This window comes from Saccopteryx leptura, chromosome 12 (genome assembly GCF_036850995.1).
Source record: "Saccopteryx leptura isolate mSacLep1 chromosome 12, mSacLep1_pri_phased_curated, whole genome shotgun sequence".
Taxonomy (NCBI): domain Eukaryota; kingdom Metazoa; phylum Chordata; class Mammalia; order Chiroptera; family Emballonuridae; genus Saccopteryx; species Saccopteryx leptura.
In genome coordinates this window covers 29,148,218-29,169,954 of record NC_089514.1, presented here as the reverse complement: position 1 = coordinate 29,169,954, position 21,737 = coordinate 29,148,218, and the positions used below count along the sequence as shown (strand labels likewise).

Below are 21,737 nucleotides of genomic sequence, written 5' to 3'. Positions count from 1 at the left end.
CTACTCTCCTACAATAAAGGTGAAATAAAGTATTCCCCGATAAGCAAATTTTCTGCTACCTGATCATCTTAACAAGAAATAGTAAAAGGAAATCTCCAGGTGTTAATTCAAATCCATAAGAAGATTTGAAGAATGTTTGGTATGGTAAATATGAGTTTATAAATAATTTTACTTATATTTTTTCATATATTTCAAACACATAAAATCATATAAAACAATAATTATATAATACTGTAATGTTGGGTTTATAACATATACATGAAATATATACGACAATAACACAAAAGAGGAGCAGGAAAAGGACATATATTATAGGTCCTATTTTACTGAGACTATTTTGAAGTGCATTGTGTGCCCCTCCCCCTCTCCCTCCTTCCCTCCCCCCCACCCCCCGTAACCACTACACTCTTGTCCATATCTCTTAGTCTTGTTTTTATGTCCCACCAATGTATGGAATAATGTAGTTCTTGGTTTTTTCTGCTTTACTTAGAAAATAACTCTTAAAAAAATAGAAAGCAAAAGTATTGTAGAGGGATTAAAAGGGTACACTAAAATATTTATATTTATCACAAAAGAAAGCAATAAAGGAAGAAGAGAAGAATTTAAAAAGGTATAACACAAATAGAAACTGAATAGAAAAATGGCAGAAGAAAATCCAGCCATGTAGTGAACATACATTAAATGTGAATGGATTGTAACATTCAGTGTTAGTAAGATGGTAATTCTCCCAAAATTAATTCAGTGTAATTGCTTTTAAAATCCTGGACTTCTTGTTTTTGGCAGAAATTAATAAGGTAATCCTAAGATTTATGAGGATGCAAAGGAGCTACAATGGCCAAAATAATTTTGAAAGAAAGGAAAAAATTTGTAGAGCCTACATTACACAATTTTAATACTTCTTATAAATGTACAGTAATGGAGTTGGCAAAGTATTAATGTCCAGATAAATGGATCAAAATTGTGAATCCAGGTTTAAACCCTTATGCTTAGTGGTCAGTTGATTTTCAACAAAGCTGCCAACACAGTTCACTTGAAAAGTACAGTGTTTCCAATAAGTGGTGCTGGGTTAATTGTATATCCATATGTAAGGGAAATACTTACGTCCTTGACTCTGGCAATAGAGAAAAGTTAACTCAAAATAGATCATAGCCCTAAATATAAGGTCTAAAATTATAAAACTGCAGGAAGACCTTAGATTAGGTGGGGCATTCTTAGATACAACACCAAGAGTAAGGCCTTAAAAGAATAAACTATTAATTGAACTTTATTAATGAACATTTGCACATCAACAGACATGACCAAGAGAATGCAAAGGCAAATCCTATCCTGGAAAAACATTAGCAAATCATATATCCGGTATAGGACTTACTTACAGAATATAGTGTAAAGGAATTCATATGTATCAATAAAATGGGTAAGACACTTGAATAGAAGTATTTCACCAAAGATTTCTGAGTGCCAAAAGATGTGCAGCATCATTAGTAATTAGATAAATGCAAAATTAAACCATGAGTGTGACTTGTGCTGGCGCAATGGATAAAGCGTTGGCCAGGAATGCTGAGGTCGCTGGTTCGAAACCCTGGGCTTCCCGGTCAAGGTAGATATGGGAGTTGATGCTTTCTGCTCCTCCCTTTCTCTTTCTCTCTCTATCTCCTCTCTAAAATGAATAAATTAAAAATATTTTTTTAATTAAACCATGAAATACAACTACATACCAACAACACTGACGACTTTTCATTTAAAAGACAACGTTAAATGTTGCAGGATGGAGAGAATCTGGAGCCCTCACGCATGCTTGGGAATATACAGTGGGACAGCCACATTGGAGAACAGCCAGTTTCTTTCAAAGTTAAATTAGTAACTTAGCATGTAACCCAGCAAATCCACTCCTGGGAATCTGTATAATAAAAATGAAAACATTGAGGCACACGTGCTATTGTTTATAGCAGAGTTATTCAGAAGAACTAAATGCTAGAAGATAAAGAAAATGTGGTGTATTAATGCAATAGCATACTATTCAGCAAAGAAAAAGAAAAAACATACTGACTACTAATGCATGCTATAGTGTAAATGAAGCTCAAAAAGAGTTTTACTGAGTTAAAGGTCAGCAATTTTTTTCAATAAAAGGCCAGATAGTAAAGGTGTTAGGATTTGTGGGCCATATTATCTTTGTTGCCTCTACTCAACCTGCTGTTGTAGTATGAAAGCAGCCATACAGTGTGGAGTGGGTGTGGCTATGTTCTAATAAATTTTATTTACAAAAACATGTGGCAGGCTAGATTTGGCCTGCAGATTGTAGTTTGTCAATCCCTGCTAAGTGAAAGAAGCCAGATGAATAAGCCTACATATGATATGGTTCCGTTTATCTTGAAATGCCAGAAAAGGCAAATTTATAAAGAAAAAGAAAAGCCCATTAGTGGTTGCACGTGTGGCTGGTGGAGTGGTGGTTGGCTACAAATAGATTCAAAGCAAATTTGGGTGGTGGTGGAATAGTTCTGAAACGGCATTGTGATTACTGTATAACTGTGAAAAGTGACTAAGACTAACTGAATTTTACCCTTACAATGGGTGGAGTAAAGAGAATGGAAATGAAACCTCAGTGAAGATGAAAAGAAAAGGAATACGGTAGATAGAAGAGCAGTGAGTTTTCCGTGCAGTGTCACGATGGATTAACTTGGGCATGCTGTATTTAACAGTGGCAGGAAAAGGGAAGGGTAGGAGGACGCGGGTGAAGACTACAAGTAAAAAGAATTGGCATTTGAGAAAATTATGAAAAGTGAAGACTTATTGAAATAGTAATATTTTAAAAAGTTATATACTACTTCAGTGTTTTTTAAAAAATAACTTGACCTGCTTTCTTATCACAGTATCAGATTCCACTGTATCTATCACATCCATTCTTCCTGAGTCACATACTCTCCCCCCTCAAATAATCTGCATCAGGATATCTGATTCAGATGTCAGCAAAAGCACCTGTATAATCTGCCTCCACTTAGCTCTACGCTTTTAAAAATGTAATGTGAAGTTTTTTGAGGGCAATAAGTAAATATAACCTAGCTACGTTACAGCCAAGGAAGAGCCCTGCAGGCCCTGACTGGAGAGAAAATCCTTGGTGATGATGGATGCGGATACTGTCTGGCTCACAGGAACCTGGGTCATGTTGGCTGGGGCTTACGGGAGGATTGTGAAGCCAAATTTAAGAGAGTGTAGGTTCCTACACATTTTAAGAACACCAAATATATCTTGCAAGTGGCGGGAGATTGGAACTGAGCTGCCTGCATAAACAGGGAAGTGGGACTGTGTTTCGAGTTAGTGATGCCAGACCTGAAATAACTCCATGTGTCACTGTTGGTGCTTTCCTGTGGGCCACAGAAGCAGCTATGCAAAAATGGAAATAGTAACCATACGATGCGTGCGTGTGCATGTGCGTGCACGCGCGTGTAGCATGTGGAACAGAGCTCTACCCATGTGGGACCAGCACCCAGTCCTCCTAATTTAAAACCTGCTCTGGAGCTCCCGAGAGCGAGTCTGAGCAACCATGAAACAACACGGCAGCAAAGAGCTCACAAAGAGGAAAAATAAGATTCCCATATAAGGTGAGCCTGCAAACAAGTGTTTTAGGGAAGGTAAGGAAATCTGTTTTCGACAGTGACAGCAGATACATTAAACAGAATCATTTATATCTGAGGAAATGAGGATAAGGACACAATCCCCCCAAAAGAACTAAAATGAATATCTAGAATTTCAAATGAAATGGTAACTTAACATGATAATAAGAATGAATAAGAACAGGTAAAATGATAAACATCCATTTGCAAATCTTGTAAGTAACAAAAGTTGGTGAAATAAACTCTTTGGGGGATTAAATTGACGTAGCACAAGAGAGAATTAGTGAATCAAAATACTCAACTGAAAATTAAAAGTCAGGATGAGCAAATTATCTAGAATGTAGAACAAAATGATAAATGGGAGAGAAGAAAGATGAAAAATAGACCAAGTTAAGAGTTCCAGAAAGTAAGAATAGTAAGCATCAGGCAAGAGAAATTTATAGGTGATGATTGCTAGATTTGAAGAGCCATGTGCATCTTCATATTGAAGAAAGCCCACAAGTTCCAAGGAGGAAAAACAGGACGATGAAAACATTCCAACCTTTAGGTATAGGGTAGTGGAACTGTAGATGAAAGACAAACACACACACACACTTTCTTGCAATTTGGATAAAAGGCAGATTACCTAGAAAGAAATGGAAGATTATCAATACAATTATTACAAACCATAATTGATGCCATTATACAGTTCGGTTGTGTCTGTGTTAAGGAAATGAGTTTAATTGAGGCATCATTCTCCTTTATGGAATGATTACTTTTCTTCCTTTAGATTATGTTTACTGAAGGGTTGTTGATCCAACCATTATTTAGATTTTACAAACTAAAAAGGAGTACAAGTGTACTTTTCCATTGGTTGATTCTAGTGCAGCTCTTTTCCTAGCTCAACATTTTCAGTGATCTGGCGTGAGTTTCAGAAACCAGTTCACCATGACCCCTTACCTGTGGGGAACATGCACGGGCATTCAAGTTGTTCCATTAGAACTCCTCCCTCTTCAGTTGAGGCAAGGGAGGAGGTACACCCTCCCAGGTCTTAGATTGGATGTTTTCCCTACGTACAGCCTAAAAGGTTTCTGTTGTACTGTTTCCTGGATGCTGGCAGTCATGAGACTCCTGGTTTAAAGACAGTGGACTTTAGCACAGCAAGTATCAAGACTATCAAGTTTGCATTTGCCCCCCTGAACCCCAAGTCACATGGGGATGACGGGGAGGGCTCAAATGGGTGCCTGCACATGCAGTGGACCACATTGCAGGAGGGAAATACAGAGCTTGGGGAAGCCACTGTTTTTACAGTAAGCAGTAAGCGAAACCTTTTATCCCAGAGGTGACATTCCCAGAGAGAACAAAAATAATACACATGATATTGTTGCTTTGACTTTTTTTACTGTTTTGGATTTTGATAAATATAAATTGAAAGGGGAAGTTTACTATTCTTACAACCTTCAGTGGAAAAAAGGAAAAAATCATGGGTTTCTTCTTTATCTCAGGGATGTTTCTCATATCTGATCAAATAATAATTAGGTATTATTGATATGGACTTCTCTTTTTAAGTAAGAAAAATAAAAGTCTTCTTATAGTTTTACTAAGAGTTTACATTTCACCTTATTTACTGTTCAGTAGTTAAAAATTATTTTTTAATCATACTCTTAATAGGGGAAAATATTATAATTTTAATAATATTTTCTGTGGACCTAAAAGACAACAGTCTGGAGAATTTTGATTATTCTTTTGAGGTCAAAAGGATTATGTGAAAAACCTTTTAAAAATACATATATTTAATAAAGTCTCAATCCATATTAAATTGAGTTATAAAAATGTTTTCTAATTTTTCATTATTTAAAATTGTATCCAATAGGCACAGCGTATAGGTCATATAAACTGCTTATCGAAAAATAGAAATTTACCAGTAGGTTAGCATATAGTCAGTTAATTGCTTCATCAAATTTTTGTTCATCTTTATTCCAGCTCACATCTTGCAATATCTCCAGCATTAAGAAAGGAAGTTACTTTGCGAAGTGGTTGAGATTATGAGCCAATACATAGTGACTGGTAGCTATTGCAGTTGAACATAACCTAGTATTACTTTCAGCAGTATTGGTAGGTAATAGAAAGAGGCTATGGGCCGGGCATGCCAGTTAGTAGCTGTGTTACATTGGGAAAGGTACTTTATTTTTTACAGTGTTTCCTAGTCTGTAAAAGAGAGAGAGTAAATCTGTGGGGTCAACTGGATTTTCAATGTTAGGCTGGTACTGTTAGCATGCCTCAGTTAAAAATGTGCCTTATTGGCACTTCCATATTAAAACTTATGTGTATGAAAATTGCCCTGAAGCGGGCTGTATCTGTGGGGATGAACCTGTGTGGGGGCGTATCTCTGCCTGTTCCTGGGACAGTGGGCTGATGTGAGTCTGCACGATGACAGGCATATCTGTGGATATCTAAGGGCTGATGTCCATGCAGGTAGCACCGCCTGTGTGTGTTCGTGTACTCACACATATGTGTGCTCCTTATATGTGCATGTTTGTGCATACAAATGTCTGTTTTCATTTGATTATCCTGGGCTGAATGAATAGCAATTAGTTCATTCAGAATTCCAGAAAAATAAGACAACACTGTTATTGCTATTTATAAAAAACAGAATTTTGTTTTTATTTTTAGTGTTAGATTAGGTGTTGTATTTTAAATTCCTTAGAACACTGCCAAAAGATATATGTAAAATTTGTTTTTCAAGTATAGGACCTTTGTTTTGAGATACTTGATCCTTGTAGGCACTAAAGCTTGTCACATATTCCCTTTTTTCATATAAAAGTGAATAACAGCTTGAGATTCATGACCTCTCATACTTCATTTTCAGAAAAATTTATTGGGTAAATACTTGAGTAATTGCCTTGGGTTTATTTTTATTAGTTGTCAAAATTTTCATTCCCATTCATATGTCTGTTTTCACTTGTTATAAGATTTATCTCCTTGTGAGTTATTAACTTGATACTTTAAACAATATAGTTGTGAAGAGAGCAACCTGTGAACTGCACTTCCTAAACTTAAATATTTGTTTCACCATCACTTAACTGAGTGACTTTTAGCAAGCTCTGTAATCTTTCTACCTCTCAGTTTCTTCACCTATAAGGTGGGAATAATAATATAGTAGCACCTATCTCATAAGCTTTTATTGAAAAATGAATGAGATAATTTACATGAAAGCAAATGTCATGCACCCCCATGTCAGCATTGTTTACACTAGCCAAGATCTGGAAACAGCTCAAGTGTCCGTCAGTGGACCAGTGGATTATGGTACATATACACAGTGGAATACTGTGGGGCTATGAAAAAGAATGAAATCTTACCTTTTGCGACAACATGGAGGGACCTGGAAACTATTATGTTAAGTGAAATAAGCCAGGCAAAGAAAGAAAAATATCATATGACCTCACCCATTTGAGGAATCCAATCGACAATGTGAACTGAGGAACGGAATAGAGGCAGAGGTGGGATCAAAGGGAACAGAGGGAAAAGGGATGATAGGATGGGATCAGAGAAGGGAAAGAGATTGTGAAATTATATACACATAACACAGCGTTATAGAGAGCAGGACAGCAAATCCTGGAGGGAAGGGCAGAGGACGTTTGGGGGAGGGGGACGGGGGATGTTGAGGGGAACACGGGGGAGGGGGAATGATTCGGGGGGACTCTAGAAACTATGTAAATACAATAAATTTTAAAAAAGCAAATGGCAAAATGCCTTTTTCCTGGTATTAAGCTATTTTTCTTTTCATTTTTTTCCGTTTCTTCCAAACCCCCAGGATCCTGCTTCCCTTCCTACTGCTACCTTTTAAGTTGAGATTCCTTATTTCCCTGGCATACTGTGGAATAGAATTCATTTTGAGAAACATTTCCCCCCTTTTAGTTCCTGAGGCAGAAATACTCAACCAGTGTTTTGAAGCTGTTTTATTTTTTTATTTTTTCTTTTATTTTATTTTTTTCTGAAGCTGGAAACGGGGAGAGACAGACAGACTCTCGCATGCGCCTGACCGGGATCCACCTGGCATGCCCACAAGGGGGCGATGCTCTGCCCCTCCGGGGTGTCGCTCTGTTGCGACTAGAGCTACTCTAGCGCCTGGGGCAGAGGCCAAGGAGCCATCCCCAGCGCCCGGGCCATCTTTTGCTCCAGTGGAGCCTCGGCTGTGGGAGGGGAAGAGAGAGACAGAGAGGAAGGAGAGGGGGAGGGGTGGAGAAGCAGATGGGCGCTTCTCCTGTGTGCCCTGGCCGGGAATCGAACCCGGGACTTCTGCACACCAGGCCGACGCTCTGCCACTGAGCCAACCGGCCAGGGCCTTTATTTTGTTTTTAAATGTTAACAATAGTGGGGGCAAACTAACAAGACAAAAATAGCAAAAAAACAAGGACAATGTTACCAATTTTCAAAAATTTACAATAAAATATGTTCCTAGTTCTCAGAATATAGTAAATGGGGCCAGTTCCTGGTTTTTCTTGATCTGATTCCACAGATGATTTGGTCATTTCTTTGTGACTGTTGATGCTAATCCTTCTCTCTACAATTGCTATTTCTTCTTTGTGATCCAGGATCACTTATTCCCTTTTTAAAATGTTGAAGCTCGTGTTTGGGACCCCTTCCATGTTTAGAGAGAGCTCCTTTCTCGATTTTTTTCTTCAAGCTTTATTAAGATATAATTGATAAAAATATTGTGTAAGTTTAAGGTATACAGTGTTATCATTTGACTTTTGTATATATTACAAAATCCTTACCACAGGAAGGTTAGTTAACACATCATCACCTTACATAGATTTTTTTTTTAATGTATAGTGAGAACTTTTGTTTTCAGGGGTTTGTTAAAGCTGTTTAGAACAAAAAGTTTTCTGGCTTATTTTTATTTTTCAAAGGTTTTTATTTTTGTTTGTTTATTTTTAAAGATTTTTTTTTTTTTAATGAAAAAGTACAAATTGCCTTGATTAACCTCTTAAGTACTATGGCCTCTTCTATACAAGCCTTGCTGGTTTCAAAATACCACTCAACATCATTAATACTCAGAAAACACTTAATTTTATATCTTTGTCCTATTTAAATGACTTACACAGTTTGAAATTCTATTTATTTTTTATCATAGAGAATATCTTAATAATTACCTACTAATTTTGATTCCTTTCCTCATGAAAATTAATGTTCTTTAGAAGAAAGTTATTATAACAGTACAGAGAACACAAATAACATAGATAATCTTATTTGTGTGTCTTTGCAAGGATATTGCATGAGAGATCGATAAGCTACAAAGAGCTTCAAAAAACTAAAGGAATAAACAGATCTTCATATAAAAGAAAGGGTATAAGTCATTCTTTTGTTTGGGTGCTTTATTTCTTTCCATGCCATTTCTTTTCTGTTTGCCACAGATAAAAATAAATTTTCCCAGCAGCCTATATACTTTTCCCCTTGAGCTTTAATAACAACTGTCTGTTCTGATTTTATTGCCATGGTTATGCTAGGTAAGTATTTAGCTAATATTAAAATACATTGTATTTTTTTTTATCCCTTTGAGGAAATCAGTATCTTTTATAGTCTTTACTTTGTATTTACATCTGGCCTGGTGAGTAACATAAAAGTGGTTTTTTAAGGAATAGCTGTTAATTGGTAAAATCTTTTCTATAGATAATACTAATATTAAATAACTTCCCTCAAATTGCTAATGATACTCTTCAAAATGCTCCAAAATATTTTATTCCTGGTCTAGTGCATTTTAAGGAGATTATACTTCACCTAAAATATATTAGCAGTTTAGTGAACTCCAAGCCATGTTGTAATACATGACTTTTCTTTTAAGCCTGGGAGTGTTACCATTTTATTTAGGAGAATAAACCCTAAGTTATATTTGTTTTTAAAAGTTGTGTGATAATAGCCATGTCTTTGTCAATGAATGAATGAATGGCTAAAGAAGATGTGGTATATAAACAATGGAATATTATTCAGCCACGAGAATGAAAGAAATCCCGCCATTTGCAACATGGATGAAGCATGAGGGCATTGTGCAAGTTAAATAAGTCTGATAGAGAAACAGTGATGCTGTGTATCACTAATTGTATGTGGGACCTACAAAAGCCGAACTCATAGAAACAGAGGTAGAGTGGTGATTACCAGAGGCTGGAGGGGAGAGGAAATGGGGTTGGTCTAAGGGTGAATATTTCCAGTTATAAGATGAATAAGTTCTGAGGATCTAATGTACAGCATTTTTATTATAGTTAATAACACTGTTTTGCATACCTGGAAGTTGCTAAGAGTGTAAATCGCAACTATTCTTACTACAAAAAAGAAAAGGCTATTATGTGATGGGATGGAGTTGTTAGCTAATGCTATGTGGTATCATTTTGCAATATATAAATGTAGCAAATCAACACGTTGTATACCTGTAACTTACAGAATGTTTATGTCAATTATATCTCAGTAAAGTTGGAGAATAATAGTTATAAAACTAAAAAGTAATATACAGTAAAATACTAAGTACTAATAAATTACTAATACTAAATGCTTTGATTTTTCTAACCACTATGGAATTAAAAATTTTAAAGTACTTAGTAATTAACAAACCAGATTGGTTTTGTTTATATCAGCCAGAACTTAGAAACTAATATTGTCCCTATATTAAGAGATTGGGTTTGACTTGAATCAATACGCATGTGAAATACTAGTTTTTCACCTTAATAAGGTTTTTAAGAGGAACATATTTCTGGTGTTGTTAAATAATCTGTGGAAATTTAGTCATTATATTTACCAATAACATTTAAATTGTACAAGTGAAGCATTTTTAGCATATATTTATTTCTTATTTTTAATAGTCTTAATCATAAAACTATTTCATTCTAGTGAAATATCTCTTTGAAATCTTTGAGAAAAAAATTCATGTATTATATCCAAAAATTAAAGAAATAAGAGCTTAAAAATTGGTAATCACTTTTGTTCTCTTTTTGCTTCTCCTCTGTCTCTCCAAAGCAGATCGCCAAACTGAGGCAGCAACTGCAACGTAGTAAACAGAGCAGTCGGCACAGCAAGGAGAAGGATCGGCAGTCGCCTCTCCATGGCAACCATATAGCCATCAGTCACACTCAGGTAGGCTAACTTCTTGTCCAGATTTGCATAATTGCTTTTAAAGGGCTCATTAGAAAAGGAGGATCTATCATTTTAGGATTCAAAAAATTAAAAATGTAAATTGCTAGCCCTGCTGAATTACTACTGTTTGCTAAATTGCATAAGAAGGTGTTCTTTTTTTAGCCATGTGCCTGGTCTTCTTTTAATAACTGTTATAGTGGAGTGGAGTGGTCTCAAGGATGATTGATACTGGCCTGGGCTGAAATCCAAGCTCGTTCATTTATAAGCAACTATGGGCATTATCTCATTTACTCTTCCAAGTAGTACATTAACGGAACCCATCTATCTCTGTATCTCTTTATAGATTTTACCCCTATTTTATACATGAAGAAATTGAGGAACACAGTTTTGTTGGGGAGTTTTCCCCCCTAGAAACATATACTAACATACTCCATGGAACAGAATTTGGGAAAGGCTGGTCTAGACCAAATTAACTTGCAAATATATATGTAAACTTTAGTAAATAAAATATAGTAGTATGGCAGAAGAAACCCAAGTCATATATCAAAACAAATCCAATTAGGAGTTGTTTCATAAATGTAAGGATGATTCAACACTAGGAAATGTATTAGGTTAACCCATTGTATCAGAAGGTCAAAAATAGATACTACAAACATTCTTGATAAAAACTCAATACTCGTATGTGATGAAACTTACTCAAAAATAAGGATATGTTCTAATATGACTAACTGCACATATAGTAAGATCCTACTAGTAAAATATTGGAAGATTTTCTGTTATAAGAATCAAGTCATAGATGTTCATAATTATTGATATTATTTGCTAGTAACTTAGACACTCTAGACAGAGCAGTTGAGAAAAAGAAAGAATTGTTATCACTATTTGCATATGATATCATATATTTAGAAAACCAAAGTGAATGAATTAAACTATAAAAACTAATGATAGGATAGCTAAAATGGAAGACACTGACAATACCAAGTATTGATGAGGATGTGAAACAAGTAGAACAGCCACACTTTGCTGGAGGGAACACAAGATGGTACGGCCACTTGGAATAACAGTGTGGCATCTGCTTCAAAAGTTCAACCTAGGCCCTGGCGGGTTGCCTCAGTGGTAGAACGTCAGTCCGGCATGAGGAAGTCCCAGGTTCGAGTCCTGGCCAGGGCACACAGGAGAAGCGCCCATCTGTTTCTCCATCCTCCCCCTTCTCCTTTCTATCTCTGTCTCTCTCTTCCCCTCCTGCAGCCATGGCTCCATTGGAGCAAAGTTGGCCAGGGCGCTGAGGATGACTACATGACCTTCACCTCAGGCGCTAGAATGGCTCAGTTTGCCGCCGAGCAACGCCCCAGATGGGCAGAGCATCGCCCCCTAGTGGGCATGCCAGGTAGATCCCAGCCGGGCGCATGCAGGAGTCTGTCTCTCTGCCTCCCTGCTTCTCACTTCAGAAAAATACAAAAAAAAAAGTTCAACCTACATTGACCATACAGCTATTCTACTCTTTGATATCTGTCCACAAGAAATAACACATATGTTCACTCTATGACTGTTGTACATCAATGTTCATGAGGGCATTATTCATAAGAGTAAAAAAGCAGAAACAAATATCCATGTATTAATGAATGGATAAACAGCATTTCATGCATCTATACAATGTAATACTATTTATTAGTGAAAGGAAAGAACTGATACATGATTGACTCTCAAAAACATGCTAAGTGAAAAAAGAGCAGGAAAGACTGCATACTGTATGATTTGTTATATTAAAATCTTGGAAAGTCAAAATTACAGAGACAGAAAGTATTAGGGGTAGGAATTGACGGTAGAGAGGCCCTGGGGAATTTTACAGAGTGATAGGAGGTTCTAAAGTGTGATTATCCTCATAAACGGATAACTGTGTATGTTCACAAAGCTTACTGAACTGCACGCTTAAAACAGGAGGATTTTATTGTACACCAGTTATACTTCATCAGAGCTGTGAAACAAACATGTATTTGGCAAGCAAGCCGGAAACATTTCAAGTGAAATGTCACATATGTCTGTTTTTTTCTTCTTAACCTAATAGAATTATTATATTTTTCATACTTTGTTTCAACCATCTTTTCTGTAAGACCACAATGCATTTATAGATCTGTTGACTTAACGTAAAGACCTTTGCTTGTTCTCAATTTGCACAGAACTTTTGGGCATTGTGGTTATATGTACATATGAACTGTGTGGAGGTGAAATATGAAATCTAGAATGTTCTTTAAAATACTCCAAGAGGAGAAAAAAATCGTTGTTTAGATAAAACAAGATTGGCAATTGTTGATAATTTCTGAGGCTGCATGATGTGCACCTGAGGATTCATTATGCTATTCTGTTTAATTATGTTTGTGATTATAATTTTTCATAATAAAAAAACAGGACTTAATGAGATGATTACTTAAAATATAAACATAGAAAAATCAGTAGTCTTCTGTTTTTCTAGTAAATGTAAACTACTGTACCCTCTCCTTCTGATGTTCCTGACACCAAACAAGTGAGGTTTTTTTTTCTACACCAGCCAATTCTCCAGCTCTCCAAATACCAAGTGAGCGTTCTACAGTTCAGTTCTGACTGGCTGCACAGAGCCACAGTTAAGGGCTCAGCCCACAGACTGCCCCTGCCTGCGGCTGCCAGTGCCAGGCCCAGGTTGTCATCTGTACCACCTGCCTAGAAAGAAGTGATTCCCACAACCCCTTCTTCAGTTCAGTGATTTGCTGTAATGGCAACAGAACTGAAGGAAACACATTTATTGTTCCTTTTTGAATGGTCTAATAAAGGATACAGATGAACCACCAGATGAACAGGAACACAGGGCAAGGTCTGGAAGAGTCCCGAGGGCAGGAACTCACGTCCCCATGAGGTTGGGTGTGCCACCCTTCTGGCCCTTGAACACGGATGTGTGTTCACCAACCTGGAAGGTCTCTAACCTGTAGTTTAGGGATTCTTCTAGAGGTTTCATCACGTGCACGTGATCCACTGTTAACTCAATCTCTAGCCCCCCTCCTCTCCCCAGAGGACAGGGTGGGGATAGCAGTGCTGAGAGCGCCAGGCTTCTGGTCACGGCTCCTCTTCCTGGTGCCTAGCTCCCGTCTGGAAGCATTCAGGAGCCCACCCAGAGTCGCCTCATTAGAACCCAAGATCCTGCTCCTATCACCCCGAAGATTCCAAGGGATTTAGGAGCTCTGTCAGGATCCAGGGGTCGAAAGCAAATGTTGGAACAAAATCTGTAACTAGCACCCTTGTTTCTCAGGACATTACAAGAATTTTAGGAATTTTGTGTCAGGAACTGGGACAGAAACCAAATATATATTTCTTATGTCACAACTGGCAATAGTATGTTAGTATAAATAATGAAAAATATAAAATTCCTAGAATTAAACCTAAAAGAAATGCAAACTATGAGACTTGATTGAGAATATGAAATATAAAATAGAGACATAAATGGGAAATCTTAACACATTCATGCATGGGGAAACTCAATGTTTTTTAAATAGTAATGTCCCCAAAATTAGTGTCCAAATTGAGTTCCAATGGAAATTTAAAAGGAATTGTTTTATTACTTGAAAAGTTTTCAGAGATCATATGGAAAAATAATGCCAATTAATAGAAAAGAATATTTGAAAAGACTCTCCCTACAAATACCAAAATGTACTATAAAATTACAGCAATTAAAGTAGAGGCTCTTAATCAGCTACCAGCTAAGGAAATTATTTTATTTCCTTAAAGAAATGTTGGGAAAGTCTGATTACTACGTAGGAGGAAAAACACTAGCTCATACTATATATAAAAATAAATCATAATAGGGTATTTAGATATGAAAAACCACCAGAGTACTAAAAGAAATATATATGATACTAAAGTAAACAGCAAATGTATGACCAAGTTACAACTTGATGAAATAAGCTGTGTGTCAATAAGAGACAAAGGACATTAGTGGGCAGCAGTTCACAGATGGCAGGAGCACAGCACTGAGTGTGGGAGATATCCATGTGTCAGTCAGTGATCGGCATGCACCTCATTATGAATCATATATATCAACCTGAACCCCTCAGAATAAGACAGAGATCATATGTTGTTTTATTTAATTAATTAATTTATTAATTTAGACAATTAAATTTAACAAGGTGACATTGGTCAATCAAAGTACATAGATTTAGAGAAATTATTTTTTACCTCATTCATTTTTATTTTTCTTATTTTCTTTCTGTTGTATAAGTTGAAGGCTTAACAGTTGTGGGCACACTAACAGCTATGAGAAGTGGTTAATTTTTGAGAATTCCTCCAAAGGATTTTTGAAAACAACCTAAAAGTAAAGTGCATGTCATTGAACTTAATATAGCATTGTCGCCACATTACTTAGTAACCCAAAAGGTTTTCTAAATGACTGACAGAATGGAAATGAAAAGTACTCTCAGGCAATTGTCTGTCAGGAAACACACCCAGCTGCACAGTAGAGTCACCTGATACCCTTCCATGGTGCCAGCTATGCTTTTCCAGTAGAAACAGAACAGCAGAATCCAACGGTGCAGAAGATTCTGTCTGCCGTTCTGCTTTACGAGCGTACACATTGTTCAGTTATCCCTATATACACTTGCATAAAGGATTATTTTGAGCTCTGTGCCATGGCAATATCGTAGCCAGGTTTGTTTCTCTGGGGCATGATTATTGCTAATTAAAGGATTGTTTTGACTCTGTGATTTTACTTGCCTTATTTTAGAACCTAAATTTCTGTACGTGTACTGTATCTGAATCTATATTGCCTCTGAAAAGTCAAAATAACTATGCTCATTGAGTTCCTATTTTCAGATTTGCCCTGTTCTTTAGTTTTGGTTTCTTTTGACCACAGGTAATTTGGTCCCACCTTATCTTCTGTTTTGTAGGCAACTGGATCAAGATCAGTCCCTATGCCACTGTCAAACATATCAGTGCCAAAATCGTCAGTTTCACGTGTGCCCTGCAATGTAGAAGGAATAAGTCCTGAGTTAGAAAAGGTATTCATTAAAGAAAGTAGTGGGAAGGAGGAAGTGTCCAAGGTAAGGTTACATGGAATGTTGCAATCTTTTTTTTTCCCTTTAATATTGTGAACTGTCTCAAAAATCCTTTTATGATAACAGCTATAGTAGATGTAACTCCCATACCGTACAGTTCACAGTTCAAGTGTATAGTGGTTATAGCATATTCACGGAGGTGTGCAACTGTCAACACAATTGATGTTGCAGCCCTGTCTTCACCCCAAGAAGCAGCCGTGGACCCTGTAGCAGTCACCCCTCACTTCCCTCCGGGGGCCCCAGCCCTACGCACCCACAAACCTACCTTCTCTGTCTGTGGGTTTGCCTGTTCTAGACATTTCACGTTGGTGAAATCATGCAATACATGTCCTTTTCTAAATGGCTTTTTTCACCTAGCATAATGTTTTTAAGTTAACCTATGTCTTAACATGTATAAGAACATGTTTCTGAACTGAAATATCTAAGTTTTAAGAAATAACTGTCATGGGAGCTCAAATACATTTTCCAAAATGATCTTTCTTTATGGGTTGCCCTGAGAACCTCACACATCGTATACTAAGCATCATACAATCTTGTCTAAAAAACAAACTAAAAAACTGCACCAGTGATTTATTCTTTGTTTATTCTAGGACAGAGTCATAATTAAAGTCTAAATTTAGTTAAATAAAAGAAAAAATTGTAAACAAAATTAAAGTCTTAGCCTTTGTCCAAATAAATTAATGTTTAGGAATATTTTCTCCTAAATTGGAAAGTTTTAGTTTTTTAATTTACTTACAAAGTGAACTGATATTTACATAATCTCTTCAGTAGGATTGTCATTGTCAGGCTGTGAAGACGGTATAGCTTTAGCTAAGTAGCATTGCATGGATAAATGAAAGTTTCCTTTCAGCAAAGTCACTTAAGTTGATTTTTGTTATAGAAAACCATATTTGAGTCTTGTGCAGTTTTATCTTAGTCCTTTTTGTCTCTAACAGTATTTCTTCTAAAAACTTAGAAATGAAGCTCAGTGTAAGAGTGATAAATGGTAAAAATAAATTGTAAATGAATTGAGTATATTGGTTCGTTTTCTTAGCATTACAATCTTGCCTATATAAAAACAAAAAAAATTTAAATCAATGTGCAGAATTTTATTTGTCGACCTTCGTTAGCACACAGGCAAGGAAAATGGAGTAAGTTCTTTATAGTGGAAGGGGAATGGAAAGATTACTGAGGCAGGATCTCTGGGACCATTTCAGTAGCCTTGTCACCAGGAGCTTGAGACTAAGTTTATTATTTATGAAGACAGACTAATGAACTTTAAGGTCTTATTGGGTCCAAAAGATATGATTCTGTAATTGTAGTTCCAGTTCTATTTTTTATTTTTGCCACTCAGAACAATGCATTGGAACCAAGCAAAATTATGAATAGTCCTTCTCAGTTGGAAACCAAATTAGTAGAATTGTTCTGAGTTGTATTAATATCCTTCATTGAATACTGATGGAAAGAATACCTCTTTTTAAAGAAATTTTGGGTAATTTGCAAGGAAATAGAAAACATGCTTTTGTTCTTGACCTCCAAAATAAAAATAAAAAAGAATGAACAAACAGATAGATTTATACCTGTGAATATTATATTTTACTTTTCTTACTAGCAAGCGAAAGTGATTTCTTGAGCAGCTCAGTGAATTCATTCAGCGTGTACCTGTTGAATGTCTGCTTAGTGCCAGGCGCGGTACTTGGCGTTAGGGGCAACACTGGGGGAGGTGCTAACCTACAGTACATCCAGAGAGCTGTGGCATTGTAAACACAATTTGTCCTTAGTACTTTTAAACCTAACTACTTCGGGACCTGAAAGAAATTTTTCACTTAATAAATGTAACATGCAGAAATGAAGACCCAACATTGGTATCTTTATTCTCAGAAGAATCAGTTATGCTGATGGTAGTAGTGGACTCTGACATCAGAGGAAATGCCGTGTGTGTTCTCTGGGAACCGAGAGCATGCGCTGTCATTCACCTGTTTGGTGGCGGTTCCTCTCTCAGCCTTTGGATATCCCAGACGGCCGACGAGCGCCCCTCCCTGCCCACTACCGGAGCAGCAGCACGCGCAGCATCGACACGCAGACCCCCTCTGTCCAGGAGCGCAGCAGCAGCTGCAGCAGCCATTCACCCTGTGTGTCCCCCTTCTGTCCCCCGGAGTCCCAGGACGGTAGCCCTTGCTCAACAGAAGATTTACTCTACGATCGTGATAAAGGTGAGAATGAAGTCATCCGCCTAGATAGGGGGCTTGCCTTGGGGCCTGCTCATTATGCTTTCTTTGTCTGAGACCATTACATCATTTTTTTTCTTTGTTGAATGCTGGGATTGTGAAGGATTGGTTAACCTAGGTTTGTTTGTTCATTGGTTTCACGTACCCCCTTCTTTGTGACTCTTACAAACATCTTCCATAAATGTGTCAGAGAAGCACAGCACATGATCTAAGAGCTAATGAGAGCTGCAAAATGGAGCGTGTACAGCTTCATATCATGTGACACACAGGCTTTTCCTTGGTATTGCCCGGTTAGGGATGGTGATGGTGGAGTTTATACTTCTCATGCCTCTGGGTCGATTTCATAATCAGATTGCTTTGGAAGGAAATAATTTCTAACAATACTGTTGGAAGAATGAGTATATTTTTAACCGAGTATGTAAATGTTTAATAAGTAGCTACAGGACATGAGGAATTATATCATTGTGTATACACGAATTATTGATGCCACCAGTAGGAGGACAGAACCTCTGGGGTTCTTCTCTTGCTTGTCGGGCCCAGACTGTCTCCCCACGGGCCCCTGTCCTGGCGGCTGGCACTTGGCTCCCACTGCTCACTCTCTTCTCACGGTTTCTGGCCCCCAGACCGGGACGTGGCAGGTGACCGAGGCTGCCCGGCTTCGGCCTTCCCAGCTGCTTTCGAAGAAACACTGGACTTATTTTATAACACATTTCCTGTTTCTCGCTGTAGAGAAATAGGTCGTAGGTAACAAAAATGTTAAAACATAGAAAAGTTAAAGTTACAGAATCTTAGAGGATTTTTATAGTCCTCTTGTCCTGACTTGACCCCCACTCCCTTTAATTTGTATCATTTTGAGGTATTCTTACGTTTAAAGTGACCAGATCTTAAGCTCAGCCCAGTGAATTCTTACATGTGTGTGCACAGATGAAACCATGGCCTAGATCAGGGGTCTCAAACTCGCAGGCCGCGGGCCGCATGCAGCCCGTCGAACAATTTTGTGCAGCCCACAGACTAATCCACGAAGTTCAAAATATTTTGGATAAAATTAAGTAAGCCTAGGGGCCTACTTGTATTTTTCATTTCTCTAGCATTCTAGCTAGATATTAGCTTAGTTAACAGAAGTTGTGATGCGAACTACAGTTTCTGGTCGTTTTGTGACACTGAGTAAACTGCATGTACGATTGTGCTTGTTGTACTGATTTTTTTTTGTTTTCAACTGCAGTGAGAAAAGTGTTGCGTAACAGTTGCCTTTTGTAGACCTAGTGCGGCCCACCGAACGGCTGTGATCTTGCTCTGCGGCCCACATGCTGAGTTGAGTTTGAGACCTCTGGCCTAGTTGAAGACATAAACACCTTTAGCACCCAGAGGCTCGCCGGCCCCTTCCCAGACGGGGTCCTGCCCTTTCCGCCTGGAAGTCACCACTGTCCTCACTTCCATCCCGTGACCGAGTGTTTCTGTTACTGGGTTTCATAGACATGGACTGGTGTAGTGTGATTTCTTTTGTGTCTGGCTTCTCTCACTTGTCAGTATGCCCGACTCTGCTCAGGTGTTAAATGGAACTTGCTTTGGACTTGATCCTCTGCTCGCTTTTCTGTGGGTGGATCTCCGTGGTGCTCCCGTTTCTTTCTACCCTTTCTCTGTTGAAAGCCTTGTGAACTCCCTTAATCCATTATGGTTGTATTGAAGGCAGCTCTCGGCCTCGAGGGGGAAGTGTCCAGTGTGTAGAAAGTCAGACTGGGGAACTCGCGTACTGCTGTGGTCACCCCATCACAGTGTTTTCACTGTGGGGGTGCTGCAGGAAAGCACAGGAAGACAGCGTGCTTCCAGGAGGGGTATTTGTTTTGAAAGGAAATGGGAATGTTAAATAATAATTAACTTGTTTTAGGCTACACAGGTGATAAATGGCAAATAGATCTGTTTGATTTTTCCAAAACCCATACTCTGTTACACCGGTAGGAAAGATAAGTGCGTTTCAGGTTGACCGCTTTTGCTGCTCATTAGGATTTGTAGTTGGTTAAAATGAAAAGGAAAGACAATAGTGATAGTAGGGCCGAGCGATGAATTCTGGAGGTGTGTGTTTGTTGAGGTTGAACTGGGTAATGGAGAGACACTGGGCCGCAAAGGAGGCGTGCTGAGAAGACGACCGACCGATTCCAGGTTGGTGAGCTGGCTGGAGGTTGCCTTCAGGGTTTCTGGGGGACTGGGTTCCGTGAGGCGGACGAATCTGGCTTCTCAGTTCAGAGTGCTCACTTAGACTCTGAGTTTAAAACAGTATATACTTCAGTGTATGTCCTTTATTGTCTGTTTTCCTGAGGACTTATAACCTGCATTTCCGTGAGGAGGTATGTTCACGTCCCTGCCCTGCAAGGTGTGTGCTGGAGACGCTGTGACACTGAGGGAATAGTCTCGCTGGCTTTGACATGGGAATGGATTTGAGTCTCGAAAAGTTCTAGGCATAAAACTTGCATTAATTCTCAGGGATTCAATGAATGGTAGCTGTTGCTGTAAAAATAACTATCATTATTATTACTTGTTATTTCCCCAGTGCCTTCAGGAAAAATACAATTTTTTTCCTACAACGGCGGTTTTCAACTGGTGTGCCACAGGAATTTTTAAAACATGCAACGTCTAGTTAGTAACACTGACGTCCTTCCCCTTAGATTGTCTAATGAAAAAATGACAGCATCCAACACAACGATAGCCGTTGGTGTGAATGAATCCTAATTATACCTATACCTATGTTTTTTGTCAGATAAGCAAAAAATATATTTTTTCGTATGATACAGAATTTTAGTGATTGGTTTATATGTGCCATGAAGTAAGAAAGGTTGAAAATCACTGCTCTACAATTTAGTCAAAGCCTTCCTGTCTCTCCTAATTTCTGTCACATATCTAATAATCTGAATTTTTTTCCATTTTTATTTAGATTTGACATAAAACGTTGTGTAAGCTTAAGGTGTGCATTGTGATGATTGGATACATGTATCTAGTGCAAAATGTTTATTTATCACAGTAAGGTTAACACATTCATCACCTTATATAATTACCATTTTGTTATTATAGTGAGAAGATTCAAGCTCTACTGTCAGAGCAACATATACAGTACAATATTGTATAGTCACCAGGCTGTCCATTACATCCCTAGAACTTACTCATCTTATAACCGAAAGTTTGTACCTTTCCACCAACATCCCCCATTTCCTCACCCCCTGCAATCCTTGTCCGACTCTCTGTTTATATGAGTTCGATGTTTTCAGGTTTCCACCTGTAGGTCGAGTCAGGCAGTTCTTTCTCTGACTTACTTCATTTAGCGTGCTGTCCTCCAGGCCCATCCGTGTTGTTGCCAACGTCAGGTTTTCTTTTCCTGGCTGAACAGTTCTCCACTGTGTGTATTCACCACATTTTCTCTTATCCGTTCATCTATCATGGGACACTTGAGTTGTGTCCACGTCTTGGCTGTTGTGACTAGGCCGCAATAAACATGGAAGTGCAGGTATCTTTTTGGGATAGAAGATTAATCTGAATTCTGACCATTTCTTAGACAAGTTAGACCTTTTCGTTAGACTGTCTGTTTTTGTATATTTTCCTCCATTCCCTTCCTTACTAGACATTCACCTGAATAACAAATCTATTTTCTTTCTTCTGTTCTTGGGGGGTGTGTGTGTGTGTGTATTTTTATATACATATATATATATATATATATATATATATATATATATATAATGAAAACATTGATTCAGACT

General features: G+C 37.8%; 1 protein-coding gene across 2 annotated transcripts in view; it reads left to right on the top strand.

The window, feature by feature from the left end:
* The window catches only part of GLCCI1 (glucocorticoid induced 1), a 97,378-nt gene that overhangs the window by 60,599 nt on the left and 15,042 nt on the right, over positions 1-21,737 (top strand). The window contains exons 4-6 of one of the 2 annotated variants that reach the window (XM_066353735.1): positions 10,599-10,712; positions 15,620-15,772; positions 17,769-17,979. In XM_066353735.1, the coding sequence (XP_066209832.1) occupies positions 10,599-10,712; positions 15,620-15,772; positions 17,769-17,979 (478 nt within the window). Of the gene's footprint in view, positions 1-10,595; positions 10,713-15,619; positions 15,773-17,768; positions 17,980-21,737 lie in introns of both variants that reach the window. The other variant, XM_066353734.1, reaches the window with a different exon arrangement.